The 22,885-nt window shown below is 40.6% G+C and overlaps 1 protein-coding gene across 2 annotated transcripts; it reads right to left on the bottom strand.

The window, feature by feature from the left end:
• Positions 1-641: 641 nt before the first annotated feature.
• Positions 642-22,885, bottom strand: ZFYVE27 (zinc finger FYVE-type containing 27). 2 transcript variants are annotated; one of them, XM_060768210.2, is made up of 13 exons: positions 22,772-22,885; positions 18,711-18,914; positions 18,142-18,212; positions 17,648-17,834; positions 15,745-15,840; positions 13,900-14,012; positions 12,140-12,282; positions 9,262-9,333; positions 8,940-8,963; positions 6,662-6,821; positions 3,978-4,024; positions 3,155-3,236; positions 642-2,904 (listed from the first exon to the last, which is right to left on the bottom strand). In XM_060768210.2, exons 2-13 carry the CDS (start codon positions 18,911-18,913, stop codon positions 2,840-2,842), a joined length of 1,263 nt encoding a protein of 420 aa, XP_060624193.2. In that variant the 5' UTR covers position 18,914; positions 22,772-22,885; the 3' UTR covers positions 642-2,839. The 2 variants fall into 2 exon arrangements, with proteins under 2 accessions (XP_060624193.2, XP_060624194.2); XM_060768211.2 differs by lacking the exon at positions 8,940-8,963 and having other exon boundaries at positions 22,772-22,884.

Raw genomic sequence — 22,885 nt, 5'->3', positions numbered from 1 at the left:
AGTCCATATAGGTATATAGAGCCCCATAAGACCACTGGGTTAGGACTGGGGGTAGGGAGCAAAAGTCCAAGGCTGCAAACTGCAGAATGAGGAAGGACCTCAAATGCAGCTTGGCTAGCATAATACATTTTGAAAGAAATGAAGTAATTTATATTGTCCTCTGAAGTTGCTCCCACCCACCCTCCATAGACGATTCATTCAAATTATAAAACTGCACCACTGCCAAAACCATTAGCCTCCCCCATTCCCTTTCTGCACATCAAAAATCGAGTTGCAGTTTTCCTATTAGCCTCCTTTAAAGATTCAATTAGTTCTCATCTTATCACCACAATGCACATGTAATGTTTCATACTCTAGAACAAAAGCACATGATATTTAGTAAGCAAAAGCAAGAGGAACGTGGCTACGAAAAACCCAGTCGCCTTAGGTGGTCTTCACTCATCTCACTTGAAAGTCTTCATGTCTTTTTCAGAGCAGCAAAACACACCAGTCAGCCCTTTTAAAGGCCAACTCTCTTTTTTGTAGGATGAGTTTTAAAATGTTTATGCAAGGGAAATATGAAAGGGAGTCTATTCACCTTTATGAATGTACAAAACACTGGAAGTATTACAAGAAGGATTACTTCTAGGACTCAAAATAACTCAGTTGCTGTAGTCATTTTTTTAATGGCAGGAAGAAAGTAAAAAGGAAGTTATAACCAGACTTTTAAAATCTTAGTTTTCTTGACACTTAACATTTATACAGATTATTCTAATAGAATTAACATCCCTGTGAATAACTGTGTATAGTCCCATAATGTGAATTAGTCGAGTCTACCATTTCATTTCTGGCACACCTTTCAGAAGCGATAAAACGGATGTGCTTATCCACCCAATTTGGTTGCATTATATAAAACATGGCGATCCCCTTTATGTATCAGTCAAAATGCATAGAAGCATTTACCATTATTTGGTGTAGTCCACCTTTCATGTCATGTGAACAAGCAGCCCCATCACATCTTGTATGGCCAGAGGTTGGACTAGATGGCCCTTGGAGGACTCTTCCAACTCTTTGATTCTATTAACTTGATTTCCTTCCATATTCTGTGCAAACACATACTTCCTTCTGTTTTCCTGAACCCAATTTCAATTTATTATTGTATATACCCGCCTTTGTGTTCCTGCTTCACCCAATCCCTCCCCTCAACTCTTGCCTCAACAACCCTTCAGTCCTGATGAGGTGAGAAATGCATCACCATACACTCCTTGGACATCTACCAATTATAATGTCACTATATCTGCCTACTACATGGAGTGTTGGCAGTAGTTCTGAGGGCACTTTCCCCCATGTCTTCTCTGCAACTCACGTGCACTATAGTCCATTTGCTCTACATTTTTGTTTTGCAGAGGTCTCCCTATCCTCAATGTACCAATTGCCATAGAACAGCTACTCTGTGCATTCTCTTATGTAGTGAAACCAGGTCTTGTATGGATGAAACATCAAGACTTATTGATTAGTCACAACATCATCTCCTATCAGCTAAGGCTCCCCTGCTCTCCCTGAACTCAACAGCAAGACTCCCAGGAGCAGGACAGGTTTTTCTCTACCACAATGTAACATTTTTTGATGGATGTATATCTACATTTAGATATGGATCAATTTAGCCGCTTGCATTTTTGGACTCTTCTTAGGGATACAGCTAAGGGGACTCTCACTTCAAAATGTAATTGTGTCAGTGTTCCGATCCCCTTTCTTGCATTTGAGTTAATATCATTCCATCTCATAGCAGCATATTTGAGGTTCTTCTCCAACAGTCTTAACCAGAGAATGCAGAAATTACTTTTTTGGAATTAACGCTCCAGGAATTCCCTAGTTAGCACAATTAGTGACCATCGTGGCTGGAAGAACCTTGGAAATGTAAACCTCAAAAGTATATTTACAATGCTATAGTCTTTATGCATAGATAGGCCCCTTCATCCTATTCCCATACACCACGTCACAAACTAATTGTGCTCCATTCTCCCAGGTCACTATTTATTGAAAGAGTTTACTCTACTAAGAAGGTAGCAACAGTCCAAAAATGTCCCAGTCCTGTAGAAGGAATCCACCACTTCCTGTCAAACTCTGAAATTAAAATCACTTCCGGATGCCTACAGTAGACCCTGTGTCCACAAATACTGCAGGGACAAAGCAGACAAGGCTCCCAGTTCCCACACAGGGCGGACTGAAGAGCCCTAGCTAGCAACTATCTAGAAAGCAATATCTAAGGCATGAATATACAGAGGGGAGCAATAGTGCTGTCCACACCTGATACTGGGGAGAAAATGCAGGTCCAGCTATGCAATTCTCTCATCCCAGGTTGGACAACCAAATTTCATGTTCTTAGTGTGCAAGAGCCTGCTCTTGACAGAACCAGCTATAGTTCCTGACTGAAGGAAGAACCAGCTTCCACTTTGAAACCAAAAACAGAACTGACATTTCACTTAGCAGCAAAACAGCCACCCTGATGCCAGGCAGTCCTGAAACCAAAAGTGCCCCCAACAAAAGAGGATGGGTCAACTTCTGGTGTGGATGACCAGACATTCAAGGCTCTAGGCAAGCAAAGAACTGTTTGCTCTGGAGCTAGGATGTATGCCAGGAGGGAGGGAAGCGTACAGTACTCGGTGCATAAAGAGCTTCCTACACAGTTAAATCATGACTGCAGGACAGCTCCATCGCGTCTCTCAACAGAAGAAGCGGGGTCACATAGCATACTCAAAAGGTACTATCCCCCGCCTGTTCCAAGGATAGGGAGGGGTAGAAGGACTCTGTCTCTGCTCCCCACAAAGATGGATATATAGTAAGCCTCCAAATTGCCTTCTCATTTGGTGAGCACTTGGTTACAATGTCCACATACGAAGACAGTCTCTCGCTGAGCATCAGGAGCTGTAACAGAAAGCATTGATTAGATAACCTGGGCACCTCCAAGGATGGTACATATTCCAACCCATGCAAGCACCTTATACCCTCATACATGTAACCTGAAACACAAAACCACTGTTCTGTCACACAAAAAAGCAGGTGTCAGAATTATAGAAGCCCCCAGGACAGAATATTCACATTATCAACCTCACTTGCCTTGCCCTCCCCACACCACAAACCCCACTTATTATCCCACGTTGCTCTCCCGCCTTACCTGTAGCACCCATACAGCTCTTGGGAACTTTGAAGGAACAACACCGGGAGCAAAAAATATTTCCGCAATTGCTGCAGCTCCGCTGAAGGGAGGAGACAGAAAAGAGAGTTCTAGGCATAAGAATCAAGAAATTTAGCCTATCCTAGGATATTCCTCAGATCCCAAGACAGTTCCTTTGGTGGCCAGGCTACCATTGTTCATCTGAATGTGCAACTAAACAGTGAGTCACACTGGCAACTGTTTCGTTTTGTTTTTAAGTTAAGCACAGCTGCCAGGCTCCTGAATGGGCTGACACTGTAGTGGATGCACCTTCCCCACCCAAATCACATACCATTCTCCAAGAGCAGGGAAAATTGTATAAATACTCAAAAGAGAGTGCCTGCATGTTTCTCCCTACCTAAAACAGTGGCAGGGGATACCGGAAAGGAAAAGAAAACCCAACTTCTAACTTACATGATGGTACTGATCTGATTTGGAAGTGCTAAGCTACTGCTAATGCATTTTTAAAAATTCAGTCATACTCAGGAATATCATATTGGAACTGCAGAAATGCAGTAGGAAGAACCCACATTCTGCAAACCTATGTGGGGCTAGGTATTTTTACTTATTTGGAGATCTGATCTGCATTATATCATCATTTTAGATTCATATAACACAATTCAATGCAATCAAACCATTATATGAGTCTACTCTGACTATATAATGCAGATTCAAACAGGATTATATGGCAGTGTAGAAGGGGCTACAGAAATATAGCTGAAGCCTATGATCCACAAGAAGAGGCGACCAGAAAATTACAAGTTAATGGGTCAGACAGACTCACCCTCTTCTTTAATACAGAAAACGTAGCTGAACAGTTTGCGCAGCTCCCTGTTTAAAAAAAAATCAGAAAGAATACATGTCACAATGCAGGAGTCTTTTTCCCTTTTGCAGCAATTTGTTATCTTTCTTCACACTTATCCCTCTGTCCCTTGATCACAATTCCTTTCACTCCAGCATCACTCTATGACAATGCTTCTTAAACTATGAGCCCCAACCACAAATGGGCTCTCTTAGTCTAAAGTTAGGGTCACAAAATATTTGGAAACAGTAAAGGGTTTCAGAACACCACCCATTTACACAAATTTGTTAGCAACAACATGCAGTGTTTACAGAAAATGTTTCAGCTGTACTCCACAAAAAGGAAAGGCAACCTGTTTAGCAAGCCTTGCACATGCCGATTTGTTATCAGTAAATGCTTGATTTTTATAGTAAAAATATATATATACCTGGGTTCAGATAAAACTTTATCAGGCAGAAAGGGGCCACAAGTGGAAAAGGTTTAAGAAGCCCTGATCTATGAGATAGTGTTCTCTGCTACCTCCACACAGGAGACCCACCCATGCGCCAGGGCAAGGTCTCTCTGCAGGAACCGGGAGACAAGCAGAGTTCTACAAGACAGCAAACATCCTGAATTAACATCCTGCCCCTCTTGAAAGATGCCAGTCTTCTGCTCTGCAGCTTGTGCCAGGAATAAAGAGCTGTGCCCACTGCATATAAACATGGTATTTGGCATTAGGTGGAATATTCCATCTCCTAAAAAATCTAAGGGCAAACTGGTTGAATAATAAGGGTTTAAGTGTTAAGACTTGGACTGGGGAGTGACCCAATACAACTCCCCACTCATCCTCTCTGGGTGGTCACCGTCTAGTCACTTTCACACAGGGCAGGACTACATGTTACCTTAGCAGGTGTGTGATAAAAAAATGTTTGCTTAAGTAATGGAAAAGGAGGGCGATTGTAGAAGAGAACCAGCAGGATGCTTACTCCCTTACTTCTAATGATGTTTCCTTATAAGCCGCCCCGAGTCCCCTAGGGGAGATGGTTGGCAGGGTATAAAAATAAAGTTGTTGTTGTTGTTATTATTATTATTATTATTATTCCTTGTAATGTTATAGAATAACAGTGTTTTTCTTCTTGACATAGATACTTGTAAAGCACCACACAGACACAGGATTGCATTTTTTAGCCAATCCATTTCCTTTCCCATTATTTCTACAAATCATTTTTGCCAGGTGTTAAAATGTATGGATCCTCAATAATAATAATCGTAATCATAATCATAGTTTTTTCTAGACTGCCCTCTCTCCCCAAAGGAACTTAGAGCAGCTTACACATACAAAAAGGCAAGCATTCAATGCCTCATGTGAGCACAAATGTATCAAAATAACACACAATAAAGCAACAGTAATAACTGTGAGCTTACGATGAAGAATTAGGCATTGTGATAAAAAAATAAAATAAAACAAAACAATCCAAGAAGACATAGTTAACTAAAACATAAGTAAACATTACAACAAATACCCAAAAATGAATTTAAAATAGTTACATTAAAATGGCTGCCACTGGTGTTCATTTAAAATGTAATGTGGCAGCCATATAGTACAAATGGGACTAGCCAGGTGCTTAAGGCTTTCACATGCTCTCTGTTGCTTCCAGTGTTTCTTGAACTTTTCAAGAGTCCTCATTGCCAAAAAGTGGCCAAATGGCAAATGAGAGGTCTTCCCCCCATCACAGCCACCACTATCCTGGCCTTGGAGGAAGTGGATAGGCAGTCCCAGTTCCACCATGCCTAGGCCCAGAAGCAAAGGCAAGTCCCTCCCTCCATCCCAACTGCCACTGCTCTGGCTTCAGAGAGGGAATCAACAGAGTCCCCTGAGCTTAATCCTCTCCCTCACTAGCATTCCCTTTTTCTTATGTTTTGTGTGTTATGTAGATTGTAAATTTGAGGACAAGGAACTTTCAAATTAACAATTTGTCAGTCGCCCAAGAGCCTTTGTAGCTGGAGAGCAGGGTATAAATAAATACTCTAAGTAATGTAAGGACAAAACCAACTTTACCCCACCAAGCAATTAACTGACTATAGAAGAAGGGCAGGAGAATATCAGGGGAAACACGAAGAAGAAAGAAAAGGAAAACCTCGTCGAAGACACCGGGAAGCCAGACCGAAAGAAAAATGAAACACGTGATCTTTGTTTTGTAATTTTTTTAATACACTTTCCTTTCTTCTCTTTACACATCTGTCCCACCCTCTCCCCTTCTTTTCCCTCCCCACATTCAGTCCTTTTTCATATTCTCCCTCTTTCTTTCTCTCTGTTTTGCTACTTTTGTTTGCTCCCTTTTTAATAGTATGTGTTTTAATAAGATGTATCATGGAAACTTTAATATATATATATATATATATATATATATATATATACACACACACACACACACACACACACACTACATAAAGGTTGACTGTACCTGTCCAGTTAACTATAAATAATCTATTTTGGGTGAGCACACCATTTACAGGGCATTATAACCTTTCTTCACAATCACATATGACTTTCTAAGATCATTTCAGGTTCTGAAAAAAAATACCCATTCTCCCCCACTGCCCATTCCTGAACCATACTATCCTGCTTTGGTTCAAGCAATCGCCATTCCACAGCACGCTCCCCTCTTCAGCCCTTGCCATCCTACCTCCGAGGCCAGCACTGAGGTTGTTACTCGGGTAGCGCTTCCGCAGACGCTCCTTCAGCTGTGTCACCCTCCTACGGATTGCTTCATTCTTGCTCATTAAGGGGTTTTCAGGAAGGCCCAGCTCGAACTCTGCAGAGCACTGGGAGATGTCATCATCCTCCTGGGGAGATGGAGAGAAGAGCTTGTCAAGAAGAAGGAAATGCACATCTTGTTTGTTTTATGTCCTACAGTATTATTATTATTATTTTATTTTTGTACACCACCTCCATCTCCACGAAGGGACTCGGGGCAGCTTACATGGGGACAAGCCCAAGCAAACACAGTTAAAATTTAACACATTGAAATGCTTAACAACATAAAACAGAGTAAAACAACAACATTATAACAAAATATAAAAGCAAGCATCAAACCAACAACCAATGAGCCTGTGATAATGATCAATTTCTGGGAACGAGAGGGTGGACTGGTGCAAAAACAATTATGAAGATAGGGCTGATGGATAAAGTTCATAACTCATATGGCAATAGTAGAGCTAGAGGGCAATGTAAACTACAGCATTATAACTTTGGGTACAGAACACTTTACAGTAGTAAAGTGTGAGGGCAAGATTTTGGATCCTAGCTGGGGCCAAACTATCTAGGGCAGGGGTCCACAAACTTTTTAAACAGAGGGCCAGGTCACAGTCCCTCAAACTGTTGGCAGGCCAGATTATAATTAAAAAAATATATGAATGAATTCCTATGCACACTGCACATATCTTATTTATAGTGCAAAAACATTTAAAAACAATACAATAATTAAAATTAAGAACAATTTTAACAAATATAAACTTATTAGTATTGCAATGGAAAGTGTGTGCTGTTGAGATAGGATTGTTGTTGTTGGTTCTCAACCTGTGGGTCCCCAGGTGTTTTGGCCCACAACTCCCAGAAAGTTTGCCAGCTGTTAGGATTTCTGGGAGTTGAAGGCAAAAACATATTGCATCCCACAGGTTGAGAACCACTGCTCTAGAGAACTGCTTCTTAAAACTGTGGGCCCTGACCCTAATGGGGTCTCCTCAGCTCAATGTTGGGGTCATGAAGAATATGGCAACTGTAAAAAGCTTCTGAACCCCACCTATTTACACCATTCAGCTAACAACAACTTGCAGTGTTTACAATGGACTTTGCAGAAAATGCTTCAACTGTACTTCACAAAAAAGAAAATCAACCTGTTTAGCAAGGTTTGGCAAATGCTGATTTGGTTCCGACCCAGCCTACCTATCCGAACACATCTCTTCCTACGAACCCTCCAGGAAGTTAAGATCATCTGAGGAGGCCCTGCTCTCGATCCTGTCTGCTTCGCAAGCACGCTTGGCGGGGACGAGGGACAGGGCCTTCTCTGTGGTGGCCCCTCGGCTGTGGAACTCCCTGCCTAGGGATATTAGATCAGCCCCCTCCCTCCTGACCTTTTGGAAGAGAGTAAAAACCTGACTCTTCGAGCAAGCATTCGGAACCCCGGAACAGATAGTCAAGCTTGAGATGGAGAATGACCCAGGTACGGCCAAGACGATGAAACGGACAAGGATTGGAATGAGAGGATATAGCTCTTTTTAAATTGTTATTACACTGTCTTTTTTGTTTAAATGCACTTAATTTTCTTTGCTTTTGAATGTATGTATTGATGGCATCGAATTGTGCCGATATGTAGACCGCCTGCGGGCTGATATGGGCGGGATATAAATGATGTAAATAAATAAATAAAATAAATTTATTATCAGTAAATGTTTAATTTTATTCCTCTTTTATATATTTGTGTATCTAGAGTCAGGTACACATTTCTCAGGCAGAAAGGAATAGTGAGTGGGAAAAGTTTCAGGAGCCCTAACCTGGGGTCATAATTCACAAACTCTAATCCTTCAGGACATCAACTCCCCGAAGCCTCTGCTGCGCCTTGGCAAATGATCAGAGCTTCTGAGAGTTGAAGTCCAAAACACTACCCTAGAGCAATACTACTCAAAGCAGTGGTCCATGAATGAGTTCACAAGGATAGTTTGCAGGAAAGAAAGGAAAAGCACTTTAAGGTCTACTGGGATACTAGATGTCATCAATCAGAAAACACAGCCCTAAAGAGAAATGAGAAATGCTGGAAAAGAGTAAAATTGAGAAGATGGGTGAGAAAAATGGGGCATGATCTAGGATAACACCGCAATATTGACTACGTTTCAAGTCAGCAACTTTTCACAAGCAAGAGGAACAGCCATTGGCTTAGAACAAGGTGATGTGGCTCTGACACTCACCATTACTACTAGCAGCTGGGTCTCCTACTCCCGCAGCAAAGAGAAAAGACAAGAGATGAAAGCCAGAAGACAGGAAGCAGAAAACCCTAGCTCAAAGCAACCACACCTTTCAGGATGCACTCTGAGAACACAGGGTTTAACCACTTATTTCTATCTCGTCCCTGCAAAGGGATATACTCAGCATAAAAGGCACAGACTCTTCCTTGTTGTCACTCACTGCCCTCATTGAAGAGAACCAAGGGCAGCCTCTCTAACCTGCTGACCGACCAGTATCACCTGACTCCAGCACAGCACAGACCCACCAGCCTCTCTGGGCACAGACCTCAATTGCATCTTTGAATTCATCATCAGGCTCTGCCTCCTCTGCTTCTTCCACACTGCCAGGGGTCAGATCCTATAAAGAAAGAAAATAATGCATATTACAGTCAACTCTCCACATTTGTGGGTTTAATTTTTGCAAAATTGATTATTTGTGGATTTGGTATACAGAATCACAAAGTTGAAATAGACCGCAAGGGACATCCAGTCCAACCCTGCCATACAGGAACAGATATAAAAAATTAAAGGACTTCCAGCAGACAGCCATTCAGCCTCTGTTTAAAAATCTCGAGAAAAGGAGAGAGCATGGACAAGCAATAAATAAAATGTTGAGCTGAACCGGATACTGTGTTTCTGATTAGCAACATGGAAAAACTGAAGGCAGATCTAAAGTATATGATAACCCATTGCCTAGGCTGCAACCCTTTAGTAGAAATTGGAAAATTCCTGTTTTTGGAAGACAACTCTTACAATTCTCCAGTGTCTTATTTATGAGGTTATTTTCCAAAATGCATCTATATGAGTATTTATATACATTTATATAGATTTATTGGAGCCCCCGGTGGTGCAGCAGGTTAAACTGCTGAACTTGCTGACCGATAGGTTGGTGGTTTGAATCCAGGGAGTGGGGTGAGCTCCCACTGTTGGGTCCAGCTTCTATAAACCTAGCAGTTCAAAACATGCAAATGTGTGTAGATCAATAGGTACCACTCCGGGGGGGGGGGGGGGGGAGGTAATTGCACTGGCCACATGACCTAGGAGGTGTCTACGAACAACACCGGCTCTTCAGTTTGAAATGGAGATGAGCACCATCCCCCAGAGTCTGACACGACTAGACTTAATGTCAAGGGGAATCCTTTACCTTTACCTTATATAGATTTATATAAATTTAAAAGTGACATGAAAATATACTATAAAGCAGCCTTCCTCAAGTTGGTGGTAGTCATGTTGGCCATGGATGATGGCAACTATAGTCCAACATCAATAGAGGGCACCAGCCTAAGGAAAGCAAGCTCAAAATATCAGTATGTAGGAAGCAGAAGAAACCACATCAAGCAGAAGTGAGGTGCAGTCTTATTTTCAGCAAAAGCCTGAGATATGTTTCCAAAAACACCCCATCTGCAAAACTACCAGCTAATACACTACAATGCAGGTCAAATTTGGAAACTAAGTCCTATGAAGAACGTCTTAGGGAGCTGAGCATGTTTAACTTGGACAGAAGGTGGCTGAGAGTGAACATAGTAGCCATTCTTAAATATTTGAAAGGATGTCACACTAAGGAGGAGGCAAACTTGTTTTCTGCTGCTCTGCACAATAGGACACAGGGGGGAAAAGATTCCACCTACATCTATGCTGCTTCAGAGCACAGCAGAATCTCCTTCTCTGGAGATTTTTAAGCAGAGGCTGGATGGCTAATGGTGGGGAGGGCTTTAATTATGTGTTCCGACATGTCAGGGGGTGGGACTGGATGGCTCATGGTCTCTTCCAACTATGATTCTAGGGTAAACTACATGTATTTGCCAAAGAAAAAACCTAAACATTTCAGGAACTTTTGTATAAAAAGTCTAATAGCTTGCAAATGAACCATATAGGCTCCTGTGCTGTCGCACCCAAGCTGCTTTAACTGTCTCTTTAGCATTAACATGTCTTAACTTTCTGTCAGCTTGGGGAATGCTGGATTGCCTTCCTGTTTGAGCAAGAAACCCCACCAAATCAATGTCCACGCTATTACTGTCACAAAATGGTAAGGATTTATTAACTGATCTTGGGTCTATCTCCACTCAGGCACTAACCTGATTTCCCCACAACAAAGTCCACATTTAAAATTTGAAGCTGCCAGTCGTGGAGATTTCTGAGGAGAATAACAGATGAGTTTTCCTCGGCTTGCTGTCTCTAGTATAGGGGCCTCTGAGGCACCCAATGCCCAAGGCATTAATTATTGTATATACTCGAGTATAAGCTGACGCGAATATAAACCGAGATACCAAATTTTACCACAAAAAAACTGGGAAAACGGATTGACTCGAGTATAAGCCGAGGGTGGGAAATGCAGCAGCTACGGGTAAATTTTAAAATAAAAATAGATACCAATAGGATTACACTCATTGAGGCATCCACAGGTTAAATGTTTTTGAATATTTACATAAAACTGTAATTTAAATCATGATTGTCCTACTCTGATTAAACCATTATTTTAAACTTCTTCAATGTAAATGTGCTTATGTATCCTTCCAATAATAGTAGAGTAAAATAAAAATTTAATAATAATAATACAGTAAAATGATAAATATAATAATAACAATAGAGTAAAACAATAAATGTAATAACAACAATAATAAAGGAAAATAATAAATATAATAATAAATAGAGTAAAACAATAAATGTAATAACAACAATAATAAAGGAAGATAATAAATGTAATAATAATAATTATAATAATAATAGAGTAAAATGATACATGTAATAATAACAATAAATAGAGTAAAAAAATTAATTTAATAAAACCAGTAATAATAACAGACTAAAATAATAAACAACCTTGACTCGAGTATAAGCTGAGGGGGATTTTTTGAGCCTAAATAAAGGGCTGAAAAACTAGGCTTAAACTCGAGTATCTACGGTAGTTATTAGTTATCTAATTATTGGTTTAGAAATTGACTTGACATGGCTTGTCCAAGCCTGGATCTCACTGGGACCAACTGCTGGCACATCTTGCTTCCAAGATTCCCTGGTGGTCTCTGAACTCCACCCTCATACAACTAACATTAAAGTGACTACTCTGAAACTGTGGGTGAGGAAGCCTGACAAAAGGAACTGGAACTTATACAGTTCTAGCACAGCTTCCTTTCTCCTTTGTCCCAATTTCCCTCTCTAAGCCTTACCTCAACGCTGGTGGGTGTTGGTGTCCGATCTGGAAGGACTCCAGTGCCCACGTCTCCAACATCCAGCTCTACTGGCTCTGGAGTCTTCACAGTCGACCTGAGGCCCAAGCGTTGCTCTACTGCTGATTTCAACTCTAGCATCACTGAAGAGAGAGAAAGGGCAATTGCTAAACAGCAATGGCTAGACAGCCTTGCAGACAAAATTTTCAGCAGTAAAAGAGTGGCATAGCAGTCAAGCTAGTCTCCAACCCGAACGCCCAGTAAGCATGAGCCATTATTCATATTTATTTATATTACAGCACATAAAATAACCTTGGCCTTCCGGATGTGCTGGACTACAAATCTCACCATTTCCAGTCAGCATGGTTGCTGGAGATGCTGGCTGGAGTTAGTAAGAACTATTATCCAATACAATGCCACAGCACATTACGCTTCATTTCCTTCTATGACCAAAATGGAAGGAAAACACTGAGAAGAGTTTCACAGTGAGAACTGGATGTATGATACTTTTTAGAATACACACACACACACACATCTATTCCACTTTCTTCACTGATGAAAAGGTAAGCCATACTCCTCACACTATTTATTTATTTATTTACAGTATTTATATTCCGCCCTTCTCACCCCACAGGGGACTCAGGGCGGATTACAATGTACACATACATGGCAAACATTCAATGCCATAGACACACAGCACATATAGACAGACAGTCAGAGGCTATTTAACATTTCAATTTTCTGGCCACCAGGGAAGCTGTCGCTTCACCATCCATCTGTGACACTGATGAAGTACTTTCTGCATTCCCCGCATACTTTTGCTGGAGATTTTTTATGGCCTCGTAAATGTGTTAAATTAGCCTCCCCACATATAGGTGGTACCTAAATTTCCTACTTGACAGATGTAACTGTCTGTCGGGTTGCAAAGGTCGACAACAAGCTACACAATTGGCCGGAAGCTCACTCCGACCCGGGCTGGCTTCGAACTCATGACCATGCGCCACAATCCCGGTGCTATAAAAATTAATTAAACTATAAAGTTTAAATCTTTGTGAAAATTAGCACTTTTTCCTTAAATATATTTTCTTTTCCGCTGTCACATTTTTGCTTCAAATGATGACCAAAAAAAGACAGGCAGAGACATTTGGTTAAGTATTAACACCAGGAGATTTTGCACGAGGAACTTCAAGAAGCCAATTCAGAGTGAAGATAAGAAACCATGCCTTCACCCAAATAGGTTTCAGAGAAAAAGCTGCACTTTGAACGGAATAATTCCTGTTTGTGGATCTCTCTCTCAATTAAAATTGTCATGTGATAAATGCACTTCATGGCATACCAAAATGTTCAGAAAGCACTCAGCTGAAATTGATTCTTGGAAGAAAAAAAAAATCTGTAACATAACGTTAGCCACATGCAATGAACTGCTTCTCCACTAGACCATCTTACAAAAGACATGACAAGCAGTAAATTACCAGAGTTTCGCCCAGTACAGTTTTACTGTATGGGTCTTGTGAACACACATGACTTTTTTCAAATACAAAATTCATCTCCTTATACAATAAAATTTACTATCAGCACCACAGAGCCATCCTCCATTTGAAATATAAGCCAGCAGCAGGGATGCCTAAACCTGGTTCCTTACCTCAAACTACCATCTAGTAGAGAAAGATTCTGACTCTGGCCACCTGCTCCAACCCAGTGCTTTCATCTTTCCCCCCAAATTACAAATTCATTTCCAAGGAGAGGGTGTTGCCTCTTACCTCGATAAAATGCGACATTGCCCAAGAAAAGGGCATTATTGAGAAGAACAAAGACCCAACACAAGGGCAGCAGGTAGAGGGCACAAGCGAAACCCATCAGCGTTCCATAAAACCTAGGAAGAGGAAGAGTAAAGGAAGACAGCAGATGGGGATGACACACCTTGACAGTAAGATGATTGGGGATATCTCAGAACTGTTTACATCCCCACATTCCTGTATGATGCATTTTGATATCACCATACACACACACAAAGATATTCTACCCAATACCCTGCCTGAGTTTGGACAAACCAATAGGTCTTTATGAGTCTGGACAGTGTGAACAACAGCCACTACAACTAAATACAGACAGCTTCTCGAGATCAGACAGAAAAGCAAATAAGTGAAGTGGCCTAGCTAGATCTGAACAGCAGAGAAGCTCTCAACCCCCAAAGAAGCAAGGCTTTGCTTAGCCTTTGCACTGACACAATGGGCAAAACTTCCATTAAGACCAAATAAAGCAGAAGTAGGTATCATTGTATCTCCAGAACTATTTGGTAGGTCCAATCGGCCCACAATTAGCCTCCAATATACCATATATACTCAAGTATAAGTCGACCCGAACATAAACCGAGGCACCTAATTTTACCACAAAAAAACTGGGAAAGCTGAGGGTGGAAAATGAAGCAGCTACAGGTATATTTTGAAATAAAAATAGATACCAATAAAATTATATTAATTGAGGCATCAGTAAGTTAAATGTTTTTGCATATTTACATAAAACTGTAATTTAAGATAAGACTGTTCAACTCTGATTAAACCATTACCTGTATTCTAATCTCTTCAATGTAAATGTGCTTCTAAACTCGATTCGTTTTTAGGGGGGGGTTGCGTTTTGTTATTTAAAAGAATTCCGAATTTTTTCTTTTAAAAAGTTCGATATTTACGAAATTTCGGAAATTACGAAACAATTTCGAAACAATAACGAATCGATTCGTTAATGGCGGGCGCGATTGCGCAATACGCTAAAAAAACCCTCCAAATGGGACAGGGGGAACTTCTGAAGCTTCCCTCTCCCTCTGTTGTTGACTGTTGGTGTGATAAATTTTTTTTTATCACTGATAAAACAAACAACGACTATAAGACTTGCAGCAGACACACGGAAATAATAACGAAATAATACCGAAACAATTTCAAAACAATTACGAAACGAATTGGAAAAATTCATTTCGTTTTTTAGTTGCTCCTGAATGGTTCAATATCGCTTCGTTATCAAAAAATAACGAATTAATAACGAATTACGAAATTAACGAACGAAACCGCCAAACCCTAGTGCTTACGTATCCTTCCAATAATAATAAAGAGAGTAAATAATAAATGTAATAACAGAAATAATTGAGTAAAATAATAAATGTAATAGAAATAATAGAATAAAATAATGTAAACATAATAATAATAATAATAATAATAAATAGAGTATAATAATGAATTTAATAAAATAATAACAATAATAGAGTAAAATAATAAATAACCTTGAATCGAGTATAAGATGAGCGTGTCTTTTTCAGCCTTAAAAAAGGGCTGAAAACTCGGCTTATCCTCAAATATATAATGGTACCTTCTTCCAGAAAGAAAATTTCATCCCAATATTGAAAACTCCAGGAACAATCATTCATATTCAAAACAATACACAGAACCTAACTTTGTCCTGTTTCTCCACCACCACCCACCCCAACTTCCAAAAAGTGAACTTTGGGTCACTAAGAGTTTTAGTTGGGGGGAGGTCTTAATTTAGTCCAGAAAGAACCCCCTCTAAGAGCTACAAGCAGGCTCCCAGAATTAAGTCTGTCATAACACAACACTCACTGTGATGAGAGAGAAGGGTTCTGCCAATAAAGGACACGATAGGCTGCCTCACAGCTCCCACATAACCGGCTCAGGAGGGCCTCTAAGTGCACCAAACTGAAGAGAAATGACAGAATCATTAAATATTTTCCTTCTCGCAGTACTCGTTTCCCCCACAGTCACTGCAATAACCTGATGCTTCAGAAATGGAAACCATTTGTCTACTTGTCTATTTTCAAGTGACCTATTGATTTACAGCAACCCTATGAATTTCATATAGGTTTTTAAAGGCAAGGAATACTCAAAAGGTAGCTTTGCCAATTCTGTCCTCTGAAATCTAACAGCACCTAGTATTCATTGGCAGCCTCCCATTCAAGTACTAACCAGGGCTGACTCTGCTTAGCTTCTAAGATCAGACAGGATCTGGTGGGTTTAGGGTATTTATAACTGCTTTAAAATGTATGCACCAATGTCATGTCCTACTTGTAAGTAGTTAATAGATGTTCTAAATCTGGAGAAATGATTACATTTAGTTGTGAATCAATATGTTCTAATAGCTTTGTCGAGCAGCAAGAACACAACTTTCTTTGGAAAAAAATAACTGTATAAATGGAAAAGATGATTAAAATCAATGATTTAAAGATGAGGTTTCTTGCTTGGTGATTGAAATCGATCCATGGTTTTAAAATGAGGATGCACACTTTTGAAAAGTGGGAAGCATAGCCATGCAAATGCTTAAACAATAAAAAGTCTTGTAGCACCTTCAGGATTAACAAATGTAATACTGCATGAACTGTATTAATGGACTGCAGCCTACCTCATCAGACACACTGTTATCCAGAATTTCAAGTATACATACAATTCACACCACTACTTTCTGTATTTAACAACAACAACAACTTTATTCTTGTATCCCGCCACCATCTCCCCAAAAGGACTCAGGGTGATATTTCGTCTTTCCTGACTTTGTTTAAAATCCCATTCCCAACCTTGTCACATACAGGATACGCCAAAATGAACTTTACAATGTAATTTCTATAAGGAATATATTTAAAGCATATCAACCCAATATAGAAAATAAAATTGTAAAAATAATTTTGGACAACCTGTAAATATAAATCCATATACACAACTACATACCCCAGACATTCTGGATAACACTTCATGTATCCAACAAAGTAGGCAATACATATTACAGTTCATGCTACAATTTGTTGCTGAAGGCTTTCATTGCCAGAATCACTGAGTTGCTGTGATTTTTCCAAGCTGTCTGGCCATGTTCCAGAAGCATTCTCTCCTGATGTTTCACCCACATCCATGGCAGGCATCCTCAGAAGTTGTGAGGTCTGTTGGAAACTACACAAGTGAGGTTTATATATCTGTGTGTCCAAGGCAGTAGAAAGAACTCTGTTTGAGGCAAGTGTGAATGATGCCGTTGGCTACATTGATTAGCTTTTAATGGCCTTGCAGCTTCAAAGCCTGGCTGATTGCTGCCTGGGGGAATCCTTTGTTTGGAGGTGTTAGCTGGCTCTTGTCTGGAATTCCCCTGCTTTTTGAGTATTACTCAAAAAAGATTTTTCAGATTTCTGGAATCCCTGTACTTTCCTATAGGTACATAATGAGATCTCTTGGAGATGGGACCCAAATCTAAATACGAAACTCATTTATGTGTTTTATACACCTAGCCTGAAAGTAATTTTATACATACTATTTTTAAAATAATTATTTGTGAATGAAATGATGTTTGGGTACATTGATCCATCATACAGCAATCACTAGCTCAGCCACTCATGTGGACAAATATTCAGAAATGAGAAAACTCTAATGTTGGCCTAGTCTACAAAGCTCCTATCAAACACCAACCCTCAAGCACTGCTGAAAGCCCACCAATTTTCACCATTTCTCTGCTCCCCAGCATACTTACAAGCCCTTCACTTCAGCCACAGCCTCATTTCGAGTGAGCTGAACCTTTCTCACATCCTCACGTCGCACACTGTGGTACCTCCGCCGTGCCAACTCTTCTTCGCTCAAGCGGATGCGACATGTTTCCTGAAGGTAGCCCAGCATGGCCGGCACCAAGATCAGTAGGACAAACAACCCATACCAAGCAGCTGGATTGGAAGATTGAAATGAAATAGAATGTGTTAGGTCATTGCACCGTTTGTAGAATTATCAGCCAGATTTCTCACCATTACCTCCTAATCAAGTTGTCAAATCAAAGCAGGCCTCTCTGCCTACCAGACCCACAATTGCCTCCCTTTTTCTCAACACATTCACTGACTAATCCCCATAACTGTCCATGCATGAAATCGTTCTCTATTCCCCAATGTTGGCTCCACTAACTCTTTACTTCCACCATGTTGGAAGAAAGTATGTTGCTCTCTTTAATCTCCAAAAAAGACATCCAACATATCTCACCTTCACTCAGTGTCAGCAGCAAAAGGTTGATCCCTAGGCAAGTTAGAAGGGAACAGAGAGGCATCTGCCAGCTGCAGAAAAAACATGAAGAAGTGCTGTAGTAATATATAGTGGACATGAGCTTAAGAGTGATGGAGAAAGAAGAGACAGGCCAACACTAAGGCCATGACAAGAAAACAAAGTAATGCCCTGTCAGCAAAAAAATGATTAGCAAATGGAGAAACCTAATGTATGAGGGGAAAAAAGCATATGCACTGCCATCTAGTCAGCCACAGGCTTTGTTCTTCTGGCCACTGAACAAGCCACAAATACGGTAGCAGTTCTTATTAAAGCTCAACCTCTTACAGAATTCCCTATATAACCTGCGTGCAAACTCTGGATACCAGGGATATGATATGATTTCTAAACTAATGAATACATCAGATAGACCTCCCTTCTTTCTTCTGCCCATCAGGATAAGTACATGGGTCCATGCTTCCTTTCCCTCAAGGACAACAGTAGCTAATACAAGCTCTTCATCTACCATAACACAACTGCAAAGGTAAAGTTGTTCAGAGAAGGGCACCTACCTGAGGAGGAACCACACACTCTCAGCAACATCTTGTATTGGTTCCAAATACAGCTCCAGCTGTTTATATGACACAACTAGGTTGAAGAGGTCCAAGGGAGGGGGCTTAGTGGGTGAAGGAGAAACTGGCTTGACATCAGATGCTGTGGGGCTGTCCAGCCCATTCCCAGTGGCTGTTCCGCCCTCACGCTCCAACACCTGCATACTGTAAACATGGAAGCAAAGAAAAATAATAACACAATTATTCCTAAATCCACATCATCCAAAGTAAACAGGTCAAAATACTCCGAGAGAGTATTTTGATCCGTGCATAACAACTGACTTCATGTGAACTGAGCAAGTCATGAAAAACAAAGATACAACAGGTTCTACCTTTGTTCAGGAGGTGCCAGAAGCAGCACCACAAAGTGTGTGTGTTGTGTTGATATAGTATAGGCCGCATATAAGTTATAGATTACATATACCATCTATACCAAATAAAAGAAAAAGGGTTTTTTTTAAAAAAAAACTTCCCTTCTCCATCAGAAAGAAAAAAGTTAACATTACTTCCTGCCTATCAACTACAAGATATTTCTATATAATCAATTAACCATCTTCTCGCTATTATATATCATATGACAAAGCTAACTGGAGGTCAACTGTGACCAGCAGTGCTGTGGAATTCGAAGAGGCACGAATGGAGAGCAAAAGGGAGAAATGTGACAAGAGGAAGGCATGTCAAGCCAACCCTGACTGGGACCGCCTTCCACCTGAAAACCAATGTCCTCACTGCGGAACAACACATGAATCAAGAACAAGTCTCCACAGCCACCTACATATCCACTGCCAAGACACTACACTTGGAGGGCATCATCCCTGGACTACAAGGGATCACCTATGCAAGTAATGACAAAGTATTATTCTCCATGTGTCCCAAAGACTTCAAGGCAAAGGGAAGGCTACGCAAAAGAATGAACGTTGCCTATAAAAATGCTTATTTATTTATCTATTTTCTATATTTATACCCCACCCTTCTCACACTGAAGGACTCAGAGCAGCCAACAAAATGGCAAAAATTCAATGTCATATAAACAAACATATAAACAATAAACATACACATTAAATCATAAAAGTTTAAAAGACTTATGCATTTAAAACCAATTATTAAAACAACGCAAACCCAATGTCATAGTACGGGAGCCATTCCAATCGTGTTGTACTTACTTCATATACACTTATTGGATATGAAATCCATTGTGAAATTCACAATGCAACTACATACATCAGAAAACATCCTTACATTTTGTGCCAAATAATCACAGTCAGCACTATTTGATTTGTTATGGATGTAATCACAAGCACGTTAAACTATCTGCCCATATACATATACTGAAGGATGTATAAACTGGAGTGGCAGATCATCCACTCTCATGTACTAGGATGGATTAAGATACACTGAGGTCTTCCAAATTAAAGAAGCCCCAAAACATGTGTCATTTTAACAACTATAAAATTGAATTTACAATCTAATTTTAAAAAACTTCTGGGAAGCCCTTCCTAATGTGAAGCTGTAATTGATTAAAAATGCATATAAATCCAAATCTATCTCTCCTGATTGACTCATAGGATAACCAGTGAGCCGCTCCGAGTCCCTTGGGGAGATGGTGGCGGGGTATAAATAAAGGTTTATTATTATTATTAACTGTAAGTGATGTTCACATGAACCATGTGGGGCAGAAAGAAAACCAGGCCCATCATATTTTGCATCTCATGAGCAATTCCACCAGCTATAGCACTCAAAAGGGATCTAAAGCAAAGTTCATGATAAAAAAATGTCCTGGTCGACAAATTGAGGCAGGAATCAAGTATCTCCTAGAAGTACAGATGCCCACAACTCTAAAAGTGCCTGAGTTACTTGGTCCAAAGAAATCCAGCAGGTAAAACTTCTCAAATCACTTCTACACCAACAATGTTTTTGTGTGCTTCTAAGATGTTCCTGACCTATGGCAACCCTAAGGTGAACCGATCACTGGGGGGTTTTTTTAGCACAATTCGTGTTGAGAAGAGGTTTGGTATGACCTCCCCCTTATTAGTATATGGCTAGATAAATAGCCACCAGACTGGCAATAGCTAAATGGATCGTAAGTATACTGTTTAATTTTTATTTTAATGTTCATGGATTTAATTGTTATTTTTGCTATTTGTAATTTATGTAGCGGCATTGAATTGTTGCCAATTGTAAGCCGCCATGAGTCCCCCTAGGGCAGGGGTCTTCAAACTTTTTAAACAGAGGGCCAGGTCACAATCCCTCAAACTGTTGGAGGGCCGGATTATAATTTGAAGAAAGCATGAATAAATTCCTATGCACACTGCACATATCTTATCTGTAGTGCAAAAAAACACTTAAAAATAATACAATAATTAAAATGAAGAACAATTTTAATAAATATAAACTTATTAGTATTTCAATGGGAAGCATGGGCCTGCTTTTGGCCGACGAGATAGGATTGTTGTTGTTGTTGTTCTTGTTGTGTGTTTTCAAGTCATTTCAGATTTAGGTTGACCCTGAGCAAGGGCCAGGTAAATGACCTTGGAGGGCCATATCTGGCCCTCGGGCCTTAGTTTGAGGACCCCTGCCCTAGGGGTTGAGGAGGGCAGGGTAGAAATGTTCAAAATAAATAAAAATACAAAATACAAAATTTATTAAGAATAGCTATGGCCATAACTTCATAACCACAGATGTATAAAGAATATGCTACTTTCTAAAGCAGGCATCCTCAAACTTTTTAAACAGAGGGCCAGGTTACGGGCCCTCAAACTGTTGGAGGGCCGGATTATAATTTGAAAAAAAACATGAATTAATTCCTATGCACACTACACATACCTTATATGTATTGCAAAAAAAACCCTTAACAAGACAATACAATAATTAAAATGAATAACAATTTTAACAAATATAAACTTAATAGTATTTCAATGGGAAGTGTGGACCTGCTTTTGGCTGATGAAATAGGATTGTTGTTGTTGTTGTTGTGTGCTTTCAAATCGTTTCAGACTTAGGTTGACCCTGAGCAAGGGCTGGGTAAATGACCTTGGAGGGCCGTATCCAGCCCCCGGGCCTTAGTTTGAGGACCCCTGTTTTAAAGCATAGTAAGACCCTAAGCTCTTACAAAGAGCAGTACAAAATAAAACATTATACTAACACAATACAGATATAATGTATTGTCGAAGGCTTTCATGGCCGGAATCCATGGGTTGTTGTAGGTTTTTCCGGGCTATATGGCCATGTTCTGGAGGCAATTTTTCTCCTGACGTTTCGCCTGCATCTATGGCAAGCATCCTCAGAGGTAATGAGGTCTGTTGGAACTAGAAAAATTGGTTTATATATCTGTGGAATGACCAGGGTGAGACAAAGGACTTTTGTTTGCTGGGGCTAGCTGTGGATGTTTCAGCTGATCACCTTGATTTGCATTCAATGGCTTGGTAGCGCCTGGGGGGAATCTTTTGTTGAGGGTACAGATATACTTAAGTGGCTGAGGGGGAAAAAGAAGGGTCCTGAGGCTGTTAGGGATTGTGGGAGTTAGAGTCCAAAACACCTGGAGGGCCTATGTTTGCCTATGTCTGATCTACTGTTGAACTAAATGCAGTTTGATTCCACTTCAACTGCTATGGCTCAATGCTTATGGAAGCCTGGGATTTGTAGTTTGGTGAGGCTTTAGTACTCTTTGGTGGAGAAAGCTAAAGGCCTTGCAAAGCTATAACTCCCACGCTTCAATAGCACTGAGCCATGGCTATTAAAGTGGTGCCAAACCTATAGTTCTGCTGTTTACACGCCCCCAAGGGCACCCAATGGGTTTCCATAGCCCAGGGCCTTGCCCTCCAGGACTGGAGCCTTACAGGAAGCCATTCCCCTGAATGCCCTAAAGGCGCAGAAGCCCTTCCAGGAAGGAAAACAACAAGGATCCCGAGCCGAGGGCCTTTCCAACCCCAACCCCAGTGGCACAAGGGTCTCCCCCTCCCTCCCTCCCCGGATCCGAGTATGGAGGAAAGGCGGGGCCTGCCCGCTGCCAAGCCCTGCCTCACCCCTCACTCCGAGCCACCGTCGTTCTTGCCGCCGCCTCTTCTTCCAACGGAGTGGGACCCGGCTGCGCCAAAGTTCTACTGCGCAGCACACAGTTGGGAGGGGGAGCGAGGGAC

The sequence above is a fragment of the Anolis sagrei genome, chromosome 3 (genome assembly GCF_037176765.1).
Source record: "Anolis sagrei isolate rAnoSag1 chromosome 3, rAnoSag1.mat, whole genome shotgun sequence".
NCBI lineage: Eukaryota > Metazoa > Chordata > Lepidosauria > Squamata > Dactyloidae > Anolis > Anolis sagrei.
The sequence above is the reverse complement of the archived record's forward strand: the minus strand, read 5'-3'. Positions and strand labels throughout refer to the sequence as shown.